Raw genomic sequence first — 26739 nt, forward strand, 5'->3', positions numbered from 1 at the left:
TGTAGAAATGCAAGGGGCCAAGAATAGATCCCTGAGGAATAGATCCCAAGGGGCCAAGAATAGATCCCTGAGGAATAGATCCCAAGGGGCCAAGAATAGACCCTGCATGTAATATATAAGACAGAGTCTCCTAATGCAACAAAACATTGTCTCCCAGTAAGATATCAGTTAAACCACTCCAGTATTGGTCCTTATAAATATACTACATTGCATTCAGTTTGCAGAGTATACCAGTATACAATGGAGCAATACTGAAAATGTACTCCACTATCACCAGACACCATCAGGTAATTTTGCTTGCAAGTTCCTCTTGCTGCAATAGGGGATCTATATCATTAGTAAGATAAGGGTTTCATTCCAGTCAGTGAAGATTCTTTAAAATAACAAAGCTCCTCACATTCGATTAGAGATTCTTGGGTGACATTTCACCCCTGGTTCTCCATAGTGGAAACATTGCAGCAGTCCCAGAGAATGGCCAAATGTCTTGGCATACGAGGAAATTAAATATGACAAAATCTACACTTACAGATGTCAAAGGGGAAATCAGGCGAGTCTCCGACAATAAGAACGACAATTTTCAATATGATATTTGAGACTGTATTTACCAGAGTAGGTTTACTGATCCTTATCGAGTTCTTACAACAAGAATCCCTCTACATGACTAGCTAAAGAATTCCATCTCTAAACAACATGGACATTCTAGAATCCCCAAAACAAAACAAGATTGCTGTTTAACATTTAATTTGGAGAGAAAAACACACAACAATCACTGACTTTCCATTCTTGTTATAATTACAGTGTCAATGTGTGTCAGTGAGGGCTTGGTTAACATAGTCATAGGCCGGTACATTTCATTTCATTTTCACACAATGGTAACCTAAGGTTTGCTCTTTGCACTAGGTCATGTAGAGTATAGGAACTCTACATGCAATCTTGGTTAGGTTTCCCAGTCATGGAGTTACAATGTCTGATTGAACAGGGCCTTGGGGATATTGTATTAAATTACAATTCATCAAATATTGTCCAGCCATTTGGGGGATATGAAAATGAAATAACACAGAAGCAATGAGTTTAAGTTGTGGATTTGCATTAACACAGATATATTTGTACATATCTGGAGGCCAGGAGGACTGAAAAAGGGAGTATTGGCAACCCTTTTTGACAAGTATGAATAAGCCCATCTGGGAAGAATTATCCTCACTATAACAGAAAACCTATCACAGTGATTTATGCAAGGTCTTAGTCGGCTGTTCCACTATCTGATAAGGATAAGCATTTTCTCATAAAACTGGAACAGGAATGACTAATTAAGAGCATCAATCTCCATAGGTCAGTGGAAGACTCTGGCATGCTGGGAATCACAGAACAAAGACCCCACATCCGATTGCACAATCAAACTCACATGTGAACTAGGTGCATTGCATGCTTCTCCGTGAAGAATACAAAGCACCTCGTTTTAATTAGATGACACATTGACGTTGTCGACACTCAAAAAAATGGAAATCCATCTACACTCCATTATTCAGGTTTAATTCCTCCTAGCTAATGCTGACAAGGCTAAAATCAAAAGAGATGGTTCAAACCTCCCTCGATCTGCCATGAACAGTGAGTTACTGCCATTGGTTTGTGATGTGTTATTGCTGCCAGGAAATTGAAGCTGTCATTTGTCCAAACAGCTCAATCTATCACAAACACAAAGCTCACTGGCATGTATATCAATTGTTGCACAACAAGATTACAACCATTACATTTTTTTGGTGGGGCTTTTCTATTGTGAGAACATCTGGCTTTTCTATATCCTTTCCAGCTATTGCGACCTACTGTTATGGGTGACCGCAACATAGCCACTAGCCAGCAGTAATCCAATCGCTTCAGTAACACACATCCCGCCATCTCTAATCCTGTGTTAGGAGTGTTTCACATTCATATAATCATGTAAATGCTGACAGAAACACATTTCAGGTCAACCACATCAACCCTGACAACTTCAGTGAACTTTTGACATGCCAATGGGGAACCTCAAACCCCATCCAGAACAGAGCCTTCCCATGAGACACAGCTGAGGTATGTGTGCGGTAGGCAAACACTTTAATCAATGTGTGTGTGATTGTAACATGGCTTTTTCACACTTGAAGGACATCTTTATCCTCTGCATGTTTCTTTTATTAAAAACAAAACACAACATCTGTGTCTGGATGGAAAGGTTAAAAGGTTATACTCCCCCCACTAACCACCCACACACGTAAGCACAAGAACGCACACACACACACCCACACACGTAAGCACACGCACACACACACACGTCCAACATCTAACACAGACAGCACAATTAGCCTCAAGTCCAAATGCATGAGGAGACAAGACTCTAGAACAAGGACTTACACAGTTCTCATTCAGTTTTGTTTTGTTTGGCTTTTTTGAAACATGCATTCCAGGGGGGACTCTAAATGCACTTGAGCAGGACGTAAGACCAGGTATAAAAAACAAAACAAGGGGGCATACCTTTGAGTGATGAAGCTGGATGCCATAGAGTAAAATATTTCCGAGCTTGGCTCCTGTGGCGATCTCCATCATGGCCGCCGGCTCTCCTCCCATTGCCTCGCTGGCGGACGAGTCGTCATTCGACACGTTCAAATACACCTATTAAAATAAGTCCCGCCACACCCAGTCAGACATGCATCTCCTGCCAATAATGACAATCTCTTACAGAGACTTAGAGAATGTTTAAACCTTTGGATCAATTAAAGCACATTGTTCAAACACTCGTAAGAAAGACGTGCTGTGACTGAACAAGCATGTTTATTTAAGGTCCTCGTTTGGGAGGGATGTTGGAGGAGTGTGTTGTAGTGTTCGGGGTAAACACACATCAGATTGGAAAACTGCAGGCCTCATGGTGTTTATTTAGATATATGGGTCCACATTAAAGACAGCATAAACCACCACTGATTATTCACTTAGTGTGTCATGCATGGGATGTGAAATGATGTGAGTCTCCACTGCTGCTGCTAAACATATTTTCCTAATTGGGCTGTTGACTGATGCTCGACAGGGTGAATTCACTCCAATTATGTCTTCATATACAGGCTCTGTGTTGTAAGGTCAATGTCAAATGTGTTAATTAATCTGTTCTACCTTCTATTGTTCTATTATATATCATTATATGATTATAAGTCAAGCATTTCTTGAATAAGTTAAGTAAGTCACTTGTCTATCAACATCTGTTTAAATTCAAATAAGTGATATTATTGATTTGTTTTGCTGCAGTAGAAGGTGCCAGGGAGTGTGTGTCTTCAGTTTGGCTTAAGTCTAGATGAGATCAATACCAGGCACATACTGAATCGATTGCCACGCACTCTGCCTGATTGCTAGGTCATTGTTTAAAGCTACCGACTAAGCCAGGGTTTCCCAAACTCGGTCCTCGGGACCCCAAGGGGTGCATGTTTTGTTTTTTGCCCTAGTACTACACAACTGATTCATATAATGAACTAATCATCAACTTTTGATAATTTGAATCAGCTGTGTAGTGTTAGGGCAAAAACCAAAACGTGCACCCCTTGAGATCTCGAGAACCGAGTTTGGGAAACGCTTGACTAAGCCCTCAAGAAAGAACAACATGTGCCATCTAACGCCACCCAGATATCCCTCACTGTTGATTTTAGCGTCCTCGATTAAGACCGGGAAATTCTGAGATCGCTCTGTGAGCCAACTCTTGTATGGAATTCAGCCTCCCACCTCGCTAACTCTGTTTGGAATTAAGCCTTCCCATGATGCTGATATTTAATGTGGGACATCCTTAAGCTGCCATGAAATCGACTTAGGCCGGGAGTAAATTTATTTTTAATAAGGTGCTGGATGTTGGGGGTCCTAGGTTTATCTACCTGTGAAAAGGGAATCTGGTCCACAGTAAGAACTGTGGGGAAAAGTCAGACACAGATGTGTTTACTCTGGTGTGGCGGAGAGCGTTGCTCCCACAATAATGCAGCCTGGAACCTAGCTCCACACCAGCGGAGAGGAGCTGTATGTGTGTGTTTGTGAGTACTTGCGTGCGCAGAGGTTCATTGAAGACCTAACAAGGCCTCACAACACAAATCAAGGCAGGCGGTTTAACCGAGTTATCCTGTATGACATTTGCAATGATTAAAACTGAGTTGTTTTCAAGACATAAAGACTCGCTTAGAGAAAAAACTGAATGCAACTTCCCCGAGCCCACTGCACCTTTTTCCCCTCACTTTGTTTTGGCAGTTGTGCTGTTGCCGGGTGAAAAAGTAAAATCACAAAAAGTAAAACAGGACCCTCATAACGTAAATGTTTCTTTTGGGTTCCAATTAGATCAATTCGCGGGGGGGTTCTACTCAAGCTGTCATGAGTTAATGTTGCTCTGTGGTTGATATTGACATCTGAACCGAGCCAAGCGGTAAGTGAAAGTAGTGAAGCACTCTCAGGGGGGGTATAGGGTTTCTAAACAGCAACATAGTTTCGTCGAAGGGACCAGAGGTTGACTGCAAAGTGAACATTTTACAAGCGGAAAAAGGCTGGCTGGCCATGTAGTACATGTACCTTGAGGAAACTAGAGCCTGCCTGGGCCAGACGTGTGCTTTAGAAAACACCCAACGGAAGTTCATTCACAGTGTGGGAAACCTGATTGAGACATGCTAAAACGGCCACTAAGTCCACTAAGCACACACGACACCCACACACACAATGTTCTCTGTTAACTCTGCTAACTCACCTTGTTCTGAATGTGTGTGATTGCTACTGGAATACCCAAACATCAGAGCATTCCATGGCCTTCGCAAGCTTACAGTCCATCCTTAAAGCAACATGGCCAACTCACGATAAGCAAAGGGAACAGTAAGGGCACAGAGCCCCAAGCATAGAGGACTGAAGAGTCTAATTTCCAGTACCAGAACGAGAGTGTTGGTAAGGCAACTGTGAATTCATATGAGGGTCTATTCACACACTTATCCCCATGTGAACTCAACTCACCCAAATAATGACCACTGGATGCAGGAGTGCTCGGTCTGCCACTTCCAACGCACTCAGCATTTCTCCAACTTCAGACAACCAATAATTATTCACCTATGGATAAAAATTAAAAGCAATTGTCAGAAAATAGTGGAATATTGTTGAGTTGGCTATTTGAACAGCAAATAAAGAAAATGTGCATAACCTTCTATTTCCAACATGGTAAACATATTGGCAATAACATAAACAATATGCATAATGTTGAAACAGGCTAACTTCTTTTCTGTTTTCCTAAACTTGTCCTGAAGTGTGAACTTACAGAAACTTGAATAAAGTTCCACTCTTTTGACAGAGATTTGGCATTGTCTCCTATCAAGTCTGAGATCACATCCACCTCCTTGAAGAAAGATACAAAGAAACATTTTACAGAAAAAAACAAATAATGATGTTAGTTAATGCTGTTAAATTATATTGGAATGCAGGGGAGCTCAACTACAGTCCCAGAGGGTTTTCCATGCTGGTATGAATGTATCCCTGGCACTTGATCAAATAATTTCAGCCAGAGTCTCAGTCCACACACCTGGTTACCCAATAATAAATTAGTCCCTGATTAGAAAGCAAGGACAAAACCAGCATACAGTGGGGGAAAAAAGTATTTAGTCAGCCACCAATTGTGCAAGTTCTCCCACTTAAAAAGATGAGAGAGGCCTGTAATTTTCATCATAGGTACACGTCAACTATGACAGACAAATTGAGATTTTTTTTCTCCAGAAAATCACATTGTAGGATTTTTAATGAATTTATTTGCAAATTATGGTGGAAAATAAGTATTTGGTCAATAACAAAAGTTTCTCAATACTTTGTTGGCAATGACACAGGTCAAACGTTTTCTGTAAGTCTTCACAAGGTTTTCACACACTGTTGCTGGTATTTTGGCCCATTCCTCCATGCAGATCTCCTCTAGAGCAGTGATGTTTTGGGGCTGTCGCTGGGCAACACGGACTTTCAACTCCCTCCAAAGATTTTCTATGGGGTTGAGATCTGGAGACTGGCTAGGCCACTCCAGGACCTTGAAATGCTTCTTACGAAGCCACTCCTTCGTTGCCCGGGCGGTGTGTTTGGGATCATTGTCATGCTGAAAGACCCAGCCACGTTTCATCTTCAATGCCCTTGCTGATGGAAGGAGGTTTTCACTCAAAATCTCACGATACATGGCCCCATTCATTCTTTCCTTTACACGGATCAGTCGTCCTGGTCCCTTTGCAGAAAAACAGCCCCAAAGCATGATGTTTCCACCCCCATGCTTCACAGTAGGTATGGTGTTCTTTGGATGCAACTCAGCATTCTTTGTCCTCCAAACACGACGAGTTGAGTTTTTACCAAAAAGTTATATTTTGGTTTCATCTGACCATATGACATTCTCCCAATCCTCTTCTGGATCATCCAAATGCACTCTAGCAAACTTCAGACGGGCCTGGAGATGTACTGGCTTAAGCAGGGGGACACGTCTGGCACTGCAGGATTTGAGTCCCTGGCGGCGTAGTGTGTTACTGATGGTAGGCTTTGTTACTTTGGTCCCAGCTCTCTGCAGGTCATTCACTAGGTCCCCCCGTGTGGTTCTGGGATTTTTGCTCACCGTTCTTGTGATCATTTTGACCCCACGGGGTGAGATCTTGCGTGGAGCCCCAGATTGAGGGAGATTATCAGTGGTCTTGTATGTCTTCCATTTCCTAATAATTGCTCCCACAGTTGACTTCTTCAAACCAAGCTGCTTACCTTTTGCAGATTCAGTCTTCCCAGCCTGGTGCAGGTCTACAATTTTGTTTCTGGTGTCCTTTGACAGCTCTTTGGTCTTGGCCATAGTGGAGTTTAGAGTGTGACTGTTTGAGGTTGTGGACAGGTGTCTTTTATACTGATAACAAGTTCAAACAGGTGCCATTAATACAGGTAACGAGTGGAGGACAGAGGAGCCTCTTAAAGAAGAAGTTACAGGTCTGTGAGAGCCAGAAATCCTGCTTGTTTGTAGGTGACCAAATACTTATTTTCCACCATAATTTGCAAATAAATTCATTAAAAATCCTACAATGTGATTTTCTGGAGAAAAAAAATCTCAATTTGTCTGTCATAGTTGACGTGTACCTATGATGAAAATTACAGGCCTCTCCCATCTTTTTAAGTGGGAGAACTTGCACAATTGGTGGCTGACTAAATACTTTTTTCCCCCACTGTACATTGCGAAGCTCCAGGACTAGAGTTGAACACCATTGATCTTACGCTAAATTCTCTCCATGGCTGGATTGCTCATTAGAACAAATGAAAGGAGACAGGGAACCACTGCTGGGCTCTCTTTGTCTCTCTGACCTGGCAGAATGATACAGCGTACAAAGAAGCCCGGAGATTCTAGATGAGCCAAGTTAAATTTCATTACACTGTAAATCGAATCAAAATTCAGTGCAGTCCAAAATGGTAAAAGCTTTTTTGTTCACTGTAATTGTAACCACATTTTAGCTGTGTATCTTTCAACGAATTCACCCTTGCATACGAATGGAATGAACAGTACAACATGCTACAGTCAGTGTATCCATTTCATGTTCATCTCTTATGTTTTCCTAGTAATTATTCCCTGGTCCTGTCTAACATTTCATACACAAGAGGAAATAAACACAGAAACAAACATCCACGCTCTGTGTTTGGCACCGACTGGGACTTGTCCGATTTTAAACGTTTAGAATAACAACGACAATTAGAAATATGAAATGGTTACGGGAAACATGTGGAGGGTTATTTGGTCCAGAAAGATAAGTTGCTTGTGGGTTCCGAGGGAAAACCATCAGAGTCAGAAATGTAGATTTGCGAGATTACATTTTCTGACATGATTTAAACAAGGTTGGTTGGGCATGAAATCCTGGAATGGGATATTTGTTCAAGATCAGGGAGGCCGTCTGGGAGAGCCAAGGAGACAGGAGGTCAAGGACCAACTACAGAACACACCAGAGTCAGTGACCGAGGCAGAAATCAAGTTCCAGGCTGCCAGAGGAAAAAAAGAGAACTACCCCAAACTATGAGTTTGAATTCAGAAAGTTCAGTGTTTGATAAGTGGTAAGAAATACCCAATGTTACCGCATTGTTTCCTAGTAAAGACCATATAAATACCAAGTCCCAGCTTAAAACAGGCGATAAAATAAAGCGTTACCTATTACTTTTTCGAACTATGAGTTGCTTGTTTGAAATGCTGAGAAACTCAGACAAAGAGAAAGGATGGACATGATTTGAATAAAGTGCTCAAAGTGTAGTTCAGTGAGCTTTGTCCCTGCCTAGCCCTAGCTGTTCCTCTATCTGGCTGTGTCCATGACAAAATATCTAGTAGGTCAAGGTTAATATTTTGGAAAAAGGAGTGATATAATTAATGTGTTCCAAGATTGTATTTAATTTTGAGTGAATATGAAATACTATCTTATACTAAGCTCAAAATGTTAGAGATAAGGAAGGGATGGAGGTGTTCTCCCTTCATCAAATCCTCCCCTCCTATCATGACATTAATGTCTATTGATTGGGCTCTGACACATATTGTGTCAGAGCCTAAATTTCAAAAAGATGCAGATGTTTCAGTTGCAGCTCTAATTTAATGTCAGAATTATTGTTTTTGTGGTAAAACTCCAATTCCTTTGTCTCAGGAGACTGAAATAAATATGACACTAATAGGTTTACTTATTAATCAAAATAACCATTAATGGATATAAAAGCTGTTTGTTTGAACAAGGTCTGGTAATGTCTGTTAAAGGACAAGTGATCTGGGGTTCATGAGGCAACTACTTTTATAAACCTAAAAAAAGTTTTATTTACCAAAATTGTGTACAGAACAAGAAAAAAAAGTGCTAACAAGAACATTGTTTATAATATATTGCATATTAATACAATTGAATGTCTATTTTGTATCTTCCACTATGATTATGGGATCACGTCCATATTTATCCTGCTATGACAATCCCCTAATCATATTCTCCCCACAATAGCACATACACAAGCTGCCAAATCCTCCACCTGCACACACACTACACTGTGTGCTCGCCTCCAAGCTCCAGCTCAGCTCAGCCTCTACCTCCCTTATCCCCTGTATTAGATTCATTAATGGCACTGATCACAAAGCTAATTCCTCCTTCTCCGTTTCCTCTCCTTTCATCTCCCTCGAACCCCTGGGAAGGATGTATCAAGATGTATCTGGTCCCAGACACGCGTGCACCCAACATGACCCCACCGGCCACCTGAGTGCAGGGAACGATGGTTCCAATCAGAGCCAAAGCCTTAGGTTCCTAGGATCCCATACGTCTCAGGGGTCTGCCTAGCACCTCGACAGCTAGATCCGCTGCCTGTTTGACGTGTACTGCCTGATGAAGGGCTTGGCACTGCTTCACAGGAGGATGAGCTGTCGGTGGGTCTATGCTCTCCCTCTAACACCAAAACACTTCATCCGCCATGCATTTCCCCTCTCTGTTGTCAACTACAGAGGGAGGATGTACTGTATATACTTTTTGATATATGCAGGAAGGAACATACTCTCGACAGTAATGTGGGGACGGTATGTTGGGAGGCCGGGGTGTCCATTTTAAAACAAATGAGAATGGAGTGCAGTGTGATGTGCAGTGTGATTTGTGCAGTGTGATTTGTGCAGTATGATTTGTGGGGACGATATGGCAACCCGTGACCCCTTCACCATGACTGAGAATGAATGGGAGATGTGTCATATGGGGACGGTATGGGGAAACTGGGAGCCCTTCAACATGACGGACGAAGGGTGGGAGTGAAGACTCATCTCTGAACACTCAATTAATCAGACAATTCCCATGGCATGACCAATATGACTGCCATCTGCTTTCCGTCATGCCGGGGAGGTGGAGAGGTGGAGAGGCAGAGGGGGGATGGAGGGAGGAGGGTGTGGAAGCCTTCAGACAAGCTCCATTATAGGTCTGACCACAGATGGCTAGTCTAACCAGGGCCCACCCAAGTGGAGCTCACATGGTCTGGGAGAGGGGGGTTGTTGGAGGGGTGGGGTGGAAGAAACATCAATGTGATGATCGAATGTGGAATCTCACAAACATTGTAATCGTAATCATAATCAACATCATCATCACCATACCATGTCCAAAGCTCCCATGCTCCTCTGCAGAGCGTTGGCCAGCTCTGTAGCCTGTGCAGACCCACCTGTGATAACACAAGCCGACTGCGAGAGAGTCTCTGAAAAAGAAAGTGTACTTTGACCACTTTTGCTGTAAATCTCCATTACTTAGCAATGCTAATCATCTTTAAACATTGTGAGAATTAATTTACATCATCAGCACTCGGGATTCAACTTGATTTACGTGGGGAAGTGATGTGCCAAAGAAACACACACACACACAGATGAAGATGTATTCTTGCATATGCTCCAAACACACACAAACAATGAATTCATTCATACACAAAGCTCTCTTGGTATAATTACTATTGTCAATATGTCATAATCTAATTGGTTGGCCCAGGTGCATACAGAGGTAAAGAGTAGGGTTGATGACTTTATGTATGTTTCCCTGATTGTGTAGAGACCATGATGGCTCTACCCTGCCCTGACTTGTACGGATGGCATTCACATCAGAGACTGCAAACACCCTCCCGTTCTTTCTGACAAACCTAAACAAGACTTCATAGAATATTTTCCTGGGAGAACAATAAAATACTATTCTATTTCTCGTCTACGTCACTCCATTCCATTCTAAACTGGCATTGCCTCACACAGGACAAAACACCTTTACATCACTTATGTTGTATAGAAAATAGTGATAACATGCATTAGGTCTATAAAGTACATGGTTACTGTCTGAGGCAAACAATCATCATGTAAATATTGCACTTAAAAACAGTATAATGATGAAGTTGTGTATAAACATACATACAGATACACAGTCACATACCTTTGACAATGGACTCTGCTGCAGCCAGATCTCTTTTGTAGGTCACCTACAGCACAAATAAACTTAGTTTAACAACATGTTAGCATCAAACCTGCTCTAAAAAGCATTGTTAATTTTAGTGCAAATATATTTAGATTCATAGGCCTTACCCCATTACTGGCTTATTTCAAGTCTATCAAAACCATAAAAACCCTTTACTTTCAGTCATCATATCAAATAGTATTAAATACAATACACAATGTATAAATTAAAATCTGTACTTGTCCCTGTGTAACAAACTAGTAATAAGCATACAGTTAGTGCTAAGACAATGGCCTAATTTAGGCTTATAGGCATTGTCCCAAACTGAGTTCCAGTGTCCCAGGCTGGCTCACCTTCCACAGGGTTGGCGGGCCCTCGATGAGCTTGGCATTGGTGCCACAGTACTGCAGAGCCAGATGAAGGCACTCGGTGCCAAACTCAAAGTCTGACGCGCTGCACTATGAGGACAGGACACAAGAGGCGTGGGATTGTTGACGATGCATAATAAACTGAGTTAGTTCCTATTTCTTAAACAGAGTTGAGCAAGTCTTCTGGGGACAAACAAAGGAGAATAGGTCACAAACTCACATCGACCATATTTACATCTAAACAAAATGTTTCACCTAGTCTGCTCGGGGAGTCGAACCAGCGACCTTTCGCCACTAGGCTACCTGCCACCCCAAATCAAACAACAGTTGAGTTAGTTGAGTTCATAACACTTTGGCCCAGTGCAGTGAGAACACATTGGAATCAGATTGCCATTGCTGTAGTTTGCATTGCATTGAAAATTTGATATAAGCGATGAGCTCATGGCTTTTAAGATACTGTGTGTGGACTACAAAGGCTAAAGGCTAACTCATGCTACCTGAGATAATATGTGGACAATAATTTATTGGGGTTATAAAAGAGAGGGTATTTTTCTCAGGACCCTGGAACTGAAGTCGAAATTACAGGAGAAATATGGTAATTGAACCTGTAGCATTTTCTCCCAGTACAAAGGCATACACTGGAGACAGGATAGAGTGTCTCGCCTTTGTCTTTTCAGCCCAGAGTTCTGCCAGGCTCAATGCATGTCAAACTACAAATGTGAGGCTCACGTAGATTTTTTAGAATATGTCCTACAGTGCTAACTTGACAGACACCTTACACTTTCCCAACTTTGATGGACACAAGTGGAGAGGGGGTGGGGGTGGGGCACCCCCCCCATTGCGCCAGAGCCTCTCGTTCTCACAAATACACTTACATCACTACAAATTTGTCTTAATTTTCGGTGAGATGCTACTTGACTGGCCTTGACACTCTGATTCACTTGCATAGTGAATGTGCTCTCATTTTCAGAGAGTCAAAGCCAAAATCAACAGGGCTCCCTGGTAATCTAAAATTCGTATGTGCCAGGAACCAAAATAACTGCAGACAAATGGAGCTCCAATTGGACCCATACTTCGGCTCTTAGTCAAGGCTTCCTACGTCCTTCAAAACACTGGTATCTGCATCACCATCTAATGGAGCCAAGGTTCAAATAGCAGAGCTCTGAAGTATCTGGGCTGTTTGAAAAATAAATATGGTGAATTTTTGCACTGACGGATTTGTGATAGACAGAAAAAGCCTTTAAGAATTTATAATGTTTCATCTGTAGGTGCTACAAAGAAAAATGTGTTTCATATGAAGCTTTACCGCTTGCTCTGTAATAGGAGTAGTATTTTGATTTCAATAATGATTTTCTTACATTAATGTATGAATATTTAAAAATAGAAACATGAATATTGAAAATATACCCTTTTTGATTTGGCAAATGTTTCAATATTGTTGAACATAATATACTCTACAGGAATATCAAAGTTCCAAAGTGGAATCTTTGCTAGTTTTAATGTTATGGACTATTTTATACAGAGGAATTGTCATAGTAGGCAATGTAACCAATCACAGCCCTCCTTTTACTTCTATCATTGCACATCACCAGCAGAGGGCAACTGTTTTGAATAGATTTTCACATTCACTGTTTGTAATGCTTACAAATTGGATCATAACTCTAAAAGTAGAAGAGATCGCACTCTAGAACTTTGAAATGCCTGTAGAGTATATTATGTTCAACAATATTTTGAAAAATTCACCAAATCAAAACATTTTCAGTGTTGGGGGTAATGAGTTACAAAAGTATTGTGTTACAGTAATGTATTACTTTTATTAGTAATATAACAAGTTACTGTGTTCAAATATTGTATTACTATTAGTTACTTTTTCCAAGTAACGTGTCCGATACTGGCAAATTGGGCCACCTTGATTGGCAAAGAGGGACACTTAATTATTTATTGTAAAGAAGGATAATTGAGAGAGTACACGAGTAAATAATATATATTCATGATAAACGTCAATTATTCATACAAATTAAATGTATTAAAACACTCTTTAGGTATTTTTGTGGAACATTCATAATTAATGATCTACACAAAATACTCTCCCATGTCAAAGTGGAAGAGAAATACTAACATTTGTAAAATAAAATATGAAAAATAAAACACTCATATATCTTGATTAGATAAGTATTCAACCCCCTGAGTCAACACCTTAGAATCACCTTTTGCAGCGATTACAGCTGTGAGTCTTTCTGGCTAAGACTCTAAGAGCTTTCCACACCCGGATTGTGCAACATTTGCCCATTATTCTTTTCAAAATTCTTCAAGCTCTGTCAACTTGGTTGATGATCATTGCTAAACAACCATTTTTAAGTCTTGCCATAGATTTTCAAGCAGATTTATTTCAAAACTGTAACTCGGCCACTCAGGAACATTCAGTGTCTTCTTGGTAAGCAACTCCAGTGTAGAGTTGGCCTTGTGTTTTAGGTTATTGTCCTGCTGAAAGGTGAATTCATCTCTGTGTCTGTTGGAAAGCAGACTGAACCAGGTTTTCTTCTAGGATTTTTCCTGTGCTTAGCTCTATTCCGTTTCTTTTTTACCTGAAAAACTCCCCAGTCCATAAAGATTACAAGCATTCCCATAACATGATGCAGCCACCACTATGCTTGAAAATATGGAGAGTGGTAGTCAGTAATGTGTTGTATTGGATTTGCCCCAAACATAACACTTTGTATTCTGGAAAAAAAGGGAATTGCTTTGCCACATTTTTTGCAGTATTACTTTAGTGTCTTGTTGCAAAAAGGATGCATATTTTGGGATATTTTATATTCTGTACAGGCTTCCTTGTTTTCACTCTGTCAATTGGGTTAGTATTGTGGAGTAATTACAATGTTGATCCATCCTCAGTTTTCTCCTATAACAGCCATTAAACTCTGTAACTGTTTTAAAGTCACCATTGGCCTCGTGGTGAATTCACCGAGCGGTTTCCTTCCTCTCCGGCAACTGAGCTAGGAAGGACGCCTGAATCTGTGTAGTGACTGGGTGTACACCATCCAAAGTGTAAGTTAATAACTTCACCATGCTCAGAGGGATATTCAATGTCTGCTTTTTATAACAAACTTACCCATCTTCCAATAGGTGCCCTTCTTTGCGAGGCATTGGAAAACCTCTGTGGTATTTGTGGTTGAATCTGTGTTTGAAATTCACTGCTCGACTGAGGGACCTTACAGAGAATTGTATGTGTGGGGTACAGAGATGAGGTAGTCATTCAAAAATCATGTTAAAAACTATTATTATTAGTCCATTTATTATGCACATTTTTACTACTGAACTTATTTAGGCTTGCCATAACAAAGGGGTTGAATACTTATTGACAAGACATTTCAGCTCTGAAACTAAGCAGGGTTGGTCCTGGTTGGTCCCTGGATGCGAGACCAGATGATGCTTGAAGTGGTGTTGGAGGGCCAGTATGAGGCACTCGTTCCTCTGGTAAAAAATAAAATATATAAATAAAAATGCCCCAGGGCAGTGATTGGGGACATTGCCCAGTGTAGGGTGCCGTCTTTCAGATGAGATGTTAAACCTCTGTGGTCACTAAAGATACCATGGCACTTATCGTAAGAGTATGGGTGTTAACCCCAGATTCATGGTTAAATTCCCCAACCTGTCCCTAATCATCCCCAGCTTCCAATTGGCACACCGATATTCACCCTATATGGAATTGTTCCACAGAAATGTGTTAAAGAGGAGACATTTATACTCATTATGATAAAACATAAATCATATTGAATATGTTCTAACGCAATTTCCATATAAACAATTGAAATCTGATTAAATGTAATTCAAAACGGAAAAGTGCCTCTTATCACAACAAAATTATATCTTGATAAAACTAACACATCAAAGGAATATTGTCCATAAACATCCTGGCAGCTTTACAAAAATATATATAGCCTACATATTAAAGCCATTAAATACAGGCTATCAATCACAACAAGTCCGACTTCAAATGCCGACCTCAAAATTCAAATAACCGGTGCATTAACTGACCGTGGGCGAATGCAAACTATGTCAGATAAATCCTACACATAATAATGCATTGAAATACAAGGCATATAATCAAAGGGATTACTTATCATCAAGGACCTACAGTATGTAAGTCAAACGAAACCTACCAAACAACGGCAAAAAGTACCAAAGGAAAATCTACACCTTCGCTCATCTGATAGCCTACAGGTAGGCCTATAGTCGAGCTTCGTGCTGAATAGAAAGCTTTAAAAATATATATATATAACGAGTAATAAGTAATAGATTGCTTTTCCAAGTAACGAATCCAAACATTGTTCATGTTTATATTTTTCAATATTCATTAATTCATCAATTGTTATTGAAATCAAAATACTACTCATTCTACAGAGCAAGCGGTAAAGCTTCATATGACACCAATGTTTTGTAGCACCTACAGATGAATCATTATTGAGTCTTAAAGGAGGCCTGGATAAGGCCAAAATTTGAATTACGCTTTCAAATAAAGATGTCAAATATATGTCAACAATCCTTCCTCCAAACGACCAAATCGTCTCACATGTTAAGAAAAGAAATCACAGACAGTTAGACCTGTATTAACCATGTTACTTCAATGTTATTTTTACGTTACCTTTACCAAAGCCAAGAGGTATTTTTATTTTGTTCGACAGTGATACGCTTCACAGTGCCAGAGTATATTAATGTGTCATTTCTTTCCCAGACATAATCACGCCGTAGTGAAAATGAAGGCACCCTCACCACAAACTCTTCAGCTTGAAACCCTGCAGGTTCGAGCACATCTGGTGAACAATGGACGACTGTAAAGACTTGGTGTGATGTATGAGAATCATAAAGTCTTTTGTCATCTAGTCACATTGCTGGGCATAATTATTTCTCAAGCATAAATCTCTCTCTGACTGTCATTTTATGTGATTCGAGGGACCTTTTAAAGCAATTATTTGACATTGAGAGGGAACATTAAAAACCTGCAGGACATGACTAGTGCTCGATTTGGAAAAAGGTTTTGCAGACATCCAAGGTTCTCTATTTCCCTGACCAGAGGTGAAGACAACTTCACAAAAACATTATCTAAACGTGAGAACTTACTACTGTACAAGGCTAGGTTTGGACAAGGTGCATCCTTGTTGGCATATTTCCATTTAAGAAAATCATTCAATAGTTTGTTGTTTTATCAGTCACATCCCTAATTCAAATGTGCATGGGAAACATAGTCATTTTTAGCCAGGTCAAGCAGACTGACCGGTGCACTCACGTTCTGTTTAATTGAAACAGAATGTGCGTTATCGTGAGATCAGGCTGGGTTCACGGGGCTATGTATTTTTTACATAGCCCCAAAAACAGGCTACCAGTTTTTATTGACTGGACCTTGGGTAGACTACAAGAGATGCTTGTGTACAAGAGCTGCCTAGTGCTTACAAGTACCTACCCTCTGATAAGCCTGGTAGATTACATCATAGATGAATCCCTGGTGCATCTCACTGGCTCTGTACTTGGTTCTCTCCAGAGAATGGTCCAGGTAGCCCTCCAATGTGGTAGCAATCACCGTGGAAACCAGAGGTCGGATAGCCCCAGCAGCCTGCAAAATAATAAACAGATCGGAATACGTCATTCTTTTTTATTCTTTATGGCAAACACACACATCATCCAAAATGTATCAAATGGTTCCGATCCTGTTGTGTCTTCAGGCTTACCACACTAGCTCTAACCATGGCTGGATACCAACAATACATCCTAGCTAAACAACAGCTTGTGTACACAATGCCTTTCCTGTACAATTGGAAGTTCTTAATGAACAACATTCCCGAGATCATATTTTCTTGTGACCATGACATGATTGAGGATGGAAATCCCCATTGTGCCAAGAATAAGTATGGTCAATGAGATAGTGGGTACAAAATGACTTGCAAATGGAATGAAAGCAAACATGTGTTATGTGTGTTACACATGTTGTTAAAATCCAAATGAATATCATGCTCTTCGGAGAAGACTGACATTTTATCATGATCGGGGATACTGGCAAGTTAATGAAGACCAGACTGCTGTCATTGAGAGTCAGTCACTTACACCCACCCACCCACACACACACACACACAGTAAATGTCAGCCCCAATGTCAAAGAGCTCCTGTGCTCACTTCTCACTTTTGTGACCAGCCTTCAACAATATCATGTCACAGCAAGTAAAATTGAAATATGAATCACCATCTAAACATATCGATGTCTTCCTTACCCACTAATATCAGCCAATGTGGTTTTCATGTGTGATGGCTTACAGTAGGTGTACATGGCTACAGTTGAGAGCAATGAATCAGTCCATCTGAGCCCCACTTACTGTGTTGGGGTGGAAGAGATAGAGAAGTTTGAATATGTACAAACCCCTTGCTCTTTGGCAGCCATTGTTATCTTGTGGAGGAAGTCCTCTTCCACAAAGGGCCGCACTGCATCATGGATGATTACCACCTTTGGTTTGACGCGGGCCGTACCATCCTCTCCCTCACTGAGGGCCCGGACCCCATTGAATATAGATCTGTGGCGAGTAGATCCACCATGTACCACTAGGACCTTTCTGTGGTGGAAGCGGTGGATAATGTCCATCATCAGGTCGAGGCTCTCCTTGGCAACCACCACAACAATGCTTTGGATCCATGGCACTCTGTCAAAGAAACAGTGTGTATAGTTATAAGTCAACACCTTTAGTACTGTGGTTAGAACATATCATTCTTGTTGAGTTTATTTGTTTCATTAATTGTGTCATGACTTGTTATATTACCATACATAACACATTCTGGTGCAATTATTTGCATACATTATTTCAACAGAATTCCACTGAAATGGTCACTATGGAACAAAGATACATGGTAGTATCAAGAACAAGTAGGCTGTAGACGTTGTTGGAAGTTGTAGAAAGACTCAAAATTGGAATGTGTTACCTGATGGATTCAGTAAAAATCTATTGAATGGGATAATGAGACATTACAAAACCTTAATTGATTCAACGATAACATAAAAGCGCTTGACACCCCAGTGAAGTGGTTTGTTTACATGTGGCTACTGTCTCGTGCAGTGACAAGATTAAGGGGCAGGGACAGATATGTTTTTGAATGCAAACATTCGACACTTCAAGTGTTACCTCTCGAAAGTTTGAATTGTGTAGCTTATAAGAGGTCTGTTGAGAAATGTGCAGAACTGTTTGGGTGTCAGTAGCCCCGTTCTTTCTCCACTGCCACCGGCTGGAAGAACCACAGCTACCGGGAAATCGACGCTGCAAAGTCCCGCAATGTGCTTGTCCAACCGGGCTTCGCTTGCTGAGAAATGCCCTGGTTCAACAGGCCTGTCAATGTCGCCCGTTTCCTCTTGCATGCTTCAGGGCAATTGATTCATTTGAAGTCAAAACGGACTAACGGTGATGAATTAGGACATCCTACCGGTATCCCCGTATACAGTTTCATTCATTCCTTTATGGGAGGAGTAGCGTAGACTTGTGATTGATTCGATTTGTATCGTGTTATGTTGCAGCCAGAGTGCTACGCTTGCGCGCTGTCAAGGAAGCCCCATGCCAGCTATGCGTCACTAATGTTATCTGTGGGGTCTTTGCTGATGTTCTATGTATTTGTGGTTATTTATGACATCATTTTGCTTATACTGCATGCTTTCATGTCTTTTTAATTTTGACTGCTTGATGCAATTGAGCATACATTTACATTTTAGTCATTTAGCAGATGCTCTTATCCAGAGTGACTTATAGGAGCAATTAGGGTCAAGTGCCTTGCTTAAGGGCACATCGACAGATTTTTCAGTCGGCTCAGGGTTTCGAACCAGCAACCTTTCAGTTACTGGCTCAATGCTCTTAACCACTAGGTTACCTGGCGCATATTCATTTATGTATTCAAACTTGCTTGATCTGGTGCAAAAGTAAAGTATAACTAGTGTGATATGATAATTGTATGTGTAGGCCTATACTATATGGGGTTACTTGACCTACAGCGTATTCGGAAAGTATTCAGACCCCTTGACTTGTTCCACATTTTGTTAAGTTACAGCCTTATTCTAAAATTGATGAAATAAATACAAATCCTCATCAATCTACACACAATACCCCATAATGACAAGCGAAAACAGGTTTTTAGACATTTTTGCAAATGTATTAAAAATAAAAAATGGAAATACCTTATTTACATAAGTATTCAGACCCTTTGCTATGAGATTCGAAATTGAGCTCAGGTGCATCCTGTTTCCATTGATCATCCTTGAGATGGTTCTACAACTTGATTGGAGTCCACCTGTGGTAAATTCAATTGATTGGACATGATTTGGAAAGGCACACACCTGTCTATATAAGATCCCACAGTTGACAGTGCATGTCAGAGAAAAAACCAAGCCAAGAGGTCGAAGGAATTGTCTGTAGAGCTCCGAGACAGGATTGTGTCGAGGCACAGATCTGGGGAGGGGTACCAAAAAATGTCTGCAGCTTTGAAAGTCCCCAAGAACACAGTGGCCTCCATAATTCTTAAATGGAAGAAGTTTGGGACCACCAAGACTCTTCCTAGAGCTGACCGCCCAGCCAAACTGAGCAATTGGGGGAGAAGGGCCTTGGTCAGGGAGGTGACCAAGAACCCGATGGTCACTCTGACAGAGCTCCAGAGTTCCTCTGTGGAGATGGGAGAACCTTCCAGAAAGACAACTATCTCTGCAGCACTCCACCAATCAGACATTTATGGTAGAGTGGCCAGACGGAAGCCACTCCTCAGTAAAAGGCACACGACAGCCCGCTTGGAGTTTGCCAAAAGGCACCTAAAGGACTCTCAGACCATGAGAAACAAAATTCTCTGGTCTGATGAAACCAAGATTGAACTCTTTGTCCTGAATGTCAAGCGTCATGTCTGGAGGAAACCTGACACCATCCCTACAGTGAAGCATGGTGGTGGCAGCATCATGCTGAGGGGATGTTTTTCAGCGGCAGGGACTGGAAGATTAGTCAGGATCGAGGGAAAGATGAATGGAGCAAAGTACAGAGAGATCCTTGATGAAAACCTGCTCCAGAGCGCTCAGGACCTCAGACTGGGGCAAAGGTTCACCTTCCAACAGGACAATGACCCTAAGCACACAGCCAAGACAACACAGGAGTGTATTCGGGACAAGTCTCTGAATGTCTTTGAGTGGCCCAGCCAGAGCCCGGACTTGAACCCGATCGAACATCTCTGGAGATACCTGAAAATAGCTGTGCAGCGATGCTCCCCATCCAACCTGACAGAGCTTGAGAGGATCTGCAGAGAAGAATGGGAGAAACTCCCCAAATACAGGTGTGCCACGCTTGTAGCATCATTCCCAAGAAGAAAAAAAAAATGTATGCACTCACTAACTGTAAGTCGCTCTGGATAAGAGCGTCTGCTAAATGACTAAAATGTAAAGACTCGAGGCTGTAATCGCTGCCAAATGTGCTTCAACAAAGTACTGAGTAAAGGGTCTGAATACTTTCCGTTTAAAAAAAAATTATAATTACAAACCTGTTTTGGCTTAGTCATTATGGGGTATTGTGTATAGATGAATGACGGGAAAAACAATTTTATCAATTTTAGAATACGGCTGTACAGTAACAAAATGTGGAAAAAGTCAAGGGGTCCATCTAGTTGAAAGTCCATCTAGTGGTCCATAAAGCAATTTGGGGTAGGCCTACAGATTTGTAGGTGGTCGACATGCGCTGCCACCCAAGATATGTTTATAACTAAATGACTATGTGTAAGTAGCCTACCACAGGACATGGATTAACATCAATGAAACAAGAACTTGAATATGGCCCCCGGGACATAAAATAATTGCAGGGGGAACATCAAGGGCAGGCCTCGTTGTCAATAAAGTATGCAAAGTATGCATGTATTGGAAGTTAATAATACTGGGTAATATTCTATTTTAAAGTGGCAAAGTAGGTCTCTAAAGTAAGAACCAACACAATACAATAAGGTGAAGTTTGTGTTAACATTTATTATTTTTTCAATGAAACATGAGCAATGACAAATATGTGTGATGCATATAAAAGGTTTATCAAATGAATAGCAATACAAAATATATATTACATCATATACATCTTATAGAAAACGTTTATACATATGTTATCATACTTCAGAGGACTATATGATACTATATATGTACACATATTTACATTGTGTTGTGTATTTGTGGTGCTTTTGTGTTGGGAAATCCCTTTTCATGCAGAGCCTATTTTATTACATTATATTGGCTGTAAAACTGTGTTTGCATAATGGAGTGAAGTGCAGGTTTACATTGTCATACAAGATCTTGAATGATGTGAGTTATCTTAAAGTTCCAGACAGTTCAATTGATCATGATGACCCCATTTAGGTTCATTTCATCTAATTAGCTAATGATTTAATGGTGCCCATTGGTCCTCAGATGTAGAAGGCCATTCACATTTACAAAGTCACTCTCAGTGGTCCTCCTCACAACAAGCCAGTCCCAATAAGAGATAATCCAAGACCACAGTCACTGAGGCATTCTGCAGTCCTGCCTTAGGGCTCTGCTTCATGCCAGTTCTCGTTTAGCTTGATCTTCCCTAGCCTCCTTTTGGCTTTGGCTTTGTGTTTGTGGAGAAGCTGGGGCTGAGACAAGGTAGGCTCCTCAAACTTCATATGGCTTGACTCGTTGTGTTTCCGGGAGTACCTCTTACACTTGCACGAGGTGACCACTGTGATTTTGTATGTTCTTGTGCTGCCATCTTGGCACTGCAGCTGGATGCGTTGGGTGCGCGTCTTGTCGTTGACGCAGCGCCAGTCCTGACTGTTCCTCCGGCTCCAGAACTTTCTGCCGTAGCCACCACCGATCCAGTTGGGAAGCATCTGGGCGGGGAGGCACTCGCCAGCACATACTAGCTCCTTTATGGGGTTGATGCTTGTGCATTGGCCATCAGAGATGTACTTGGTAGACCTCAGCTCTCTACAGCCAACTTGGCTTCTCTGATCTGTAAGAGAGAGAAACAGAAAAACGATGAGAATCAAACCACTTTGAACATCTAGTGAAGATTAAAACATCATTTTGTAGCCCCAAACTATTTGGTTTCACTTTGAATTCTACTGCAGGTAACATAAAAGGGTTTTGATCAGAAAACATTAAAAACACAGCTGTCTTGGTCTATTTGGTTCATTTTTAGGTTTTTGGCACAGACTGTAAGCCTATACCGATTACTGGCTTGTAGAGAGGAAATGGTGCATTGCTCTTGCATGAGAGGAAGGGCTTTAGTGTTCTGAGCTATGTCAATGGAGCTGGCTTTCTAATAGGATTATCAGCGGGCAACTGGTAAGACTATCAGCACTGTTCTGCTCCAGGCTACAGCTCCTCACTCACACTGTAATCCAAGCCAGGGCCCCATTCACAGACTGCCATACACCTCTGTGACAATGTGCCCCCTTCTCTATGACAGAGTCTGATGAATGAAGAGAGGAGAGGCTCCTTTTCTCTCCTTCATGTTCGGGGTCCTGAAAGAGCTCAAGTCAAACAGCGCCACAATCACAGACTTCCTGTGCATAGGAACACACCTCCATTCAGTGGCGCTGACACACGATCACTCCCCAAACACTAGCCTGGCTGCCCTGGGTGACTCATCACTACTGCCTTGCTTGGACGCCTGCCAGGAGTGTGTGTGTCTGTGTGTGCGTGTGTGTGTGTGTGTGTGTGTGTGTATTGAAGATCATTGTGCCAAATTTGCCTGGTCTCACTCAGTTAGGGCATCTGATACTGTCTCTGGAGAGTGTCACTACTTAGCTACTGACCAGAGCTGATCTTATCCATTTCTATTGTACTATGAAATACTAAATATGAATATAAATAAGATATATTTCATAGGCCCACTATATATATAAAACAGCTGGTTGTAGTTTTAACAGTTACATTTTTACATTAAGAATGTAGTATATTAATTGCCTATTTATTTTGCTTATTTACTATCTTCTACATTTCAGATATCATGTAGAGAACACCATCTCAACAAACTAATTGTAGAAGCCTCTATAAATCTGCTTGTGCTGGAATAAATCTGGCTATACACTTGTCTTGAAATTAAAAAAGTTTAAAACCAAGTGAAAATAGTTAAAAACCTTAAAGCACAATTTCTTAATGTTTTGAGAAACAGTACTCACCAACTCTATCGTTCCCAGCAGTATTTCCCGCGCCTCTCCCGCCGTTTCTTGCCCGATTTAAAGAGACATTGCTCGGGGCATCCTGCACAGGGGTATCCACGTGCGAGTATAGGATCTCCGTAGCATCATTATTGAACGCCTGGCAACTCCTCACAAGAATACAAAACAAGAATACCAGGTTGCACGACTCGCATGCACTCAAGTGCATGTTTGCTTCTGTGAATGTAAGGAATAAGCAGATCACCTGTCAGTAAACTGATTCTGTGCCTCTGATGTCTGCGGCAGAGATATGTCTGCGGCAGAGATACTACATTCTGGGCATTTATATTGGCCTGCCCGCGTGTTGTTTTGGCAACCGCTCAGGTGCACATCATGGGGTCTCTTGACTGAAGGCTGGGCATAACTGGATAACCACGCCCATTTGTCTGTGCGCAGCAGAGCCAGTGAGTCTACAACATCTGGAATGATCCTGTTCCTGTCACTCCAATTGATGGGATTTGGTGCTATTGAGTAATTTGTGCTTCATTATAATTATAAGTCAGATCGCAATCTATTCATCACATTTAATCTATTCAAAATATTAGAAGAGCCCCCACTTTTGGTCTCTACAATAATGTGTTCCTTTTCTGTTCATTTTTTTTTTTTTGCCTTTTTTTTTTTGCCTATCTCAATTTTATATTCCCTCGTCATTTAATAATCTTCCATGTTCTGACATGCAGTCTCACCTATTCTCTTAATTCAAAAATGAAAGCTGATATGGTCTCAGTCATTCTCTTCCTCTCGACCTCTCAATCCCCTGTCATGTTTACGGCTAATGATTGGAGTGCCTAGACTACCTGGAGTCTTTGTGTGTGCGCGCTACTTATGTCAACGAGAGATATAATTACTTCTGTGGGAGCATTCACTTCAGCCTTGTCTTCCAGATTTGAAAATAAGTGTCACACATAAACACTAATTGTTACTCATGTGAATTAAATCTGATTCACTTTTGTTCAGTGTCATTATCATATGAACCTTAAATATAGGGTCCTCCTTCCTCCTGTGTAGAATACCACAAAGCATCGAAAGCAAAGCAGATGCACTGTATCTTGTGATATAATATCTGCCTGAATACATGTAAGGGTGAAGCAATAATACATTGTTTACACTATTGTTGATTTTGTAACTAGCAGCCTTGTCTCTTTTTACTCACATGGAAGGAATATTTCACTAAACAGCTCTTTCACCTCACTTCTGCCACAAAATAAAGACAATACCACAATTTTATCCCAGGAGACTAGTAGTACATGGATGGCTTTCCTATCTACAGTCCTTTAGGTGATGGGGTGAATGATGCAGAAGTTCATATGATATGCCACTGTCATGTTTCTCCCATCTAAAGGAGCAGAAAGCTGAGATAGCCCCTCTCTATGTGTCCAGACCATGGAGACAGTGACATATAGAAGTAGATTGGGTGAGAGAATCCTGTGGGAAACAAATGGACAGGCATACAATCCCACACACGTTCCTGCAAGCACAAATAGACATGTATGCACACACACACACACACACACACACACACCTGTATTAGCAGGAAGGACCCTCATGTGGTAATAGGAGGTGGGATGGGGGGACTAGAGAGTGACAAAAGAAATGCATAACATGGGAACAAAGCCAAGAGACAAAGTTCATGGAAGCGTAGAATTCACTATGAATCCCCAAGGAAGCCCATTGTATAAATGCAGACAATGGATTTGAGTGAGAGAGTGAGAGCTGTTCTTTGTTTGCCCTTAGCCATCAGATTTAAGGTACTAATTTCATTTTCCCAATGGTATATTATTATTGATATGAATTATGTACAAATTGTGAAATATCTCAATTTACTGTGATGAATAGAATTGTGAACTTGGGCTACAATTCAATAATAGGCCCACGATAACGTAATGAAAGAGACAAGGCTGCTAGCATGCAATGTTGGGAAAACCAATGTCATTCTGAACCTTTGTCAACCTACAAGGTAGAGATAGTATGCCATCTAGTGACCAGTTGTTGCCATCATTGAAGGAATTTAATTGCAGCATGAGTAATAATGTCATCTCATTTTACATTTAAGTCATTTAGCAGACGCTCTTATCCAGAGCGACTTACAGTTAGTGCATACATTTTCATACTGCCCCCCCGTGGGAAACGAACCCACAACCCTGGCGTTGCAAGCGCCATGCTCTACCAACTGAGCTACACGGGGCATGTTATGAATGTTATGTTATGTTTAGCCTCACGATATAACAAAATATATCAATTATTGCCTCCTGTCCAAGAAAAACCCAAATAGCATGGGAATAAATACATTTCAGAAACCTGTGCAATCTGAGGCTGAGCAAGAGAACAGATTTCTTTGTTTGTTATGACTCAAAATAAAAACAGGGGTTTCCTGGTTACAGGTAGACCTAGTAGGGTGGTTGGTCTGGTTTGGTTTGTCCTGTGAGAAGGTCTGTGTCTGAATTACTATACTTAATTTATCTTACCTAAAAGATCGCTCAAATATTTTGAAGATGTAATGATATTTAGAATGTTACTGCATATTCCTACAGGACATTGATGATGCTTTCCAGAAGAATGGAATCAGGAGGAACATTGAAGTCTGTCAACTTTACCTTGCCAGAAAGTAGTCTTATCATAACTTCTAACTATGGAATGTATAACTTAAGAATTTCAAATGAGGCCCTATTCATTGCAAGGCTGTAGATGTGATGTGACCTGTAAATTATAATTTGTTGGAAAATATAAATCATGTCAGTATATGCCAGTATTATGTTACATAAAATGCTTTTATGCAAATTACCGACATTTTAGTATAGAGGACTCGTCAATATTCCAGACTTGTCAAGATTCTCCGTGCTGAGATACTTATGGCTGAATAACAACAAGGTACTGTAGCCAACATCACAAACAAATAATTGATACTGTGTACAGTTATATTAAATGTGGGAATGCGTGACACTAACACTAGGCAGCTCATGACAGAATAGCCAAGAATGGAAAAATATAATTTCCCATTTCCAATTCATAATGTTCTGTAAATGTTTAAAATTAACGAACTCTCCTACCATTCCCTTAACTGTTGCATGACAGAACTTTACCTCCAAAATAATAAAATAACATATATTTCAGGTAAATATTACTATCTTTGTTTTCCTAAGCATATGCTATAACATTGCATTGCATTTCTTCTGTGTGAGTTTGTCTTGCTGTGGATCTGTGTTTTAGCAAGGTTTTTCTTATAA

At 40.9% G+C, this 26739-nt stretch overlaps 2 protein-coding genes across 2 annotated transcripts in view; both read right to left on the bottom strand.

Moving 5' to 3' along the window:
* Nucleotides 1–18898, bottom strand: part of LOC311127071 (D-ribitol-5-phosphate cytidylyltransferase-like) — a 35926-nt gene extending 17028 nt beyond the window's left edge. The window contains exons 1-9 of the mRNA XM_084158820.1: nt 18460–18898; nt 17706–17982; nt 16758–16907; nt 11285–11389; nt 10911–10956; nt 10100–10197; nt 5285–5362; nt 4987–5079; nt 2503–2640 (exon numbers count right to left, since the gene is read on the bottom strand). Of these exons, the coding sequence (XP_084014946.1) occupies nt 2503–2640; nt 4987–5079; nt 5285–5362; nt 10100–10197; nt 10911–10956; nt 11285–11389; nt 16758–16907; nt 17706–17982; nt 18460–18689 (1215 nt within the window). The 5' untranslated portion in view covers nt 18690–18898. The remainder of the gene's footprint in view (nt 1–2502; nt 2641–4986; nt 5080–5284; nt 5363–10099; nt 10198–10910; nt 10957–11284; nt 11390–16757; nt 16908–17705; nt 17983–18459) is intronic.
* A 2391-nt stretch (nt 18899–21289) lies between these two features.
* On the bottom strand, nt 21290–23684 carry LOC311115337 (sclerostin domain-containing protein 1-like; the record flags this gene model as incomplete). The annotated part of the gene is made up of 2 exons (XM_084157297.1): nt 21290–22302; nt 23477–23684. The coding sequence occupies 2 exons, from the start codon at nt 23682–23684 to the stop codon at nt 21854–21856; spliced, it is 657 nt and encodes a 218-aa protein (XP_084013423.1). The 3' UTR covers nt 21290–21853.
* Between the last annotated feature and the right edge of the window lie 3055 nt (nt 23685–26739).

This window comes from Coregonus lavaretus (genome assembly GCF_964263955.1).
Source record: "Coregonus lavaretus genome assembly, chromosome: 3".
Classification (NCBI taxonomy): domain Eukaryota; kingdom Metazoa; phylum Chordata; class Actinopteri; order Salmoniformes; family Salmonidae; genus Coregonus; species Coregonus lavaretus.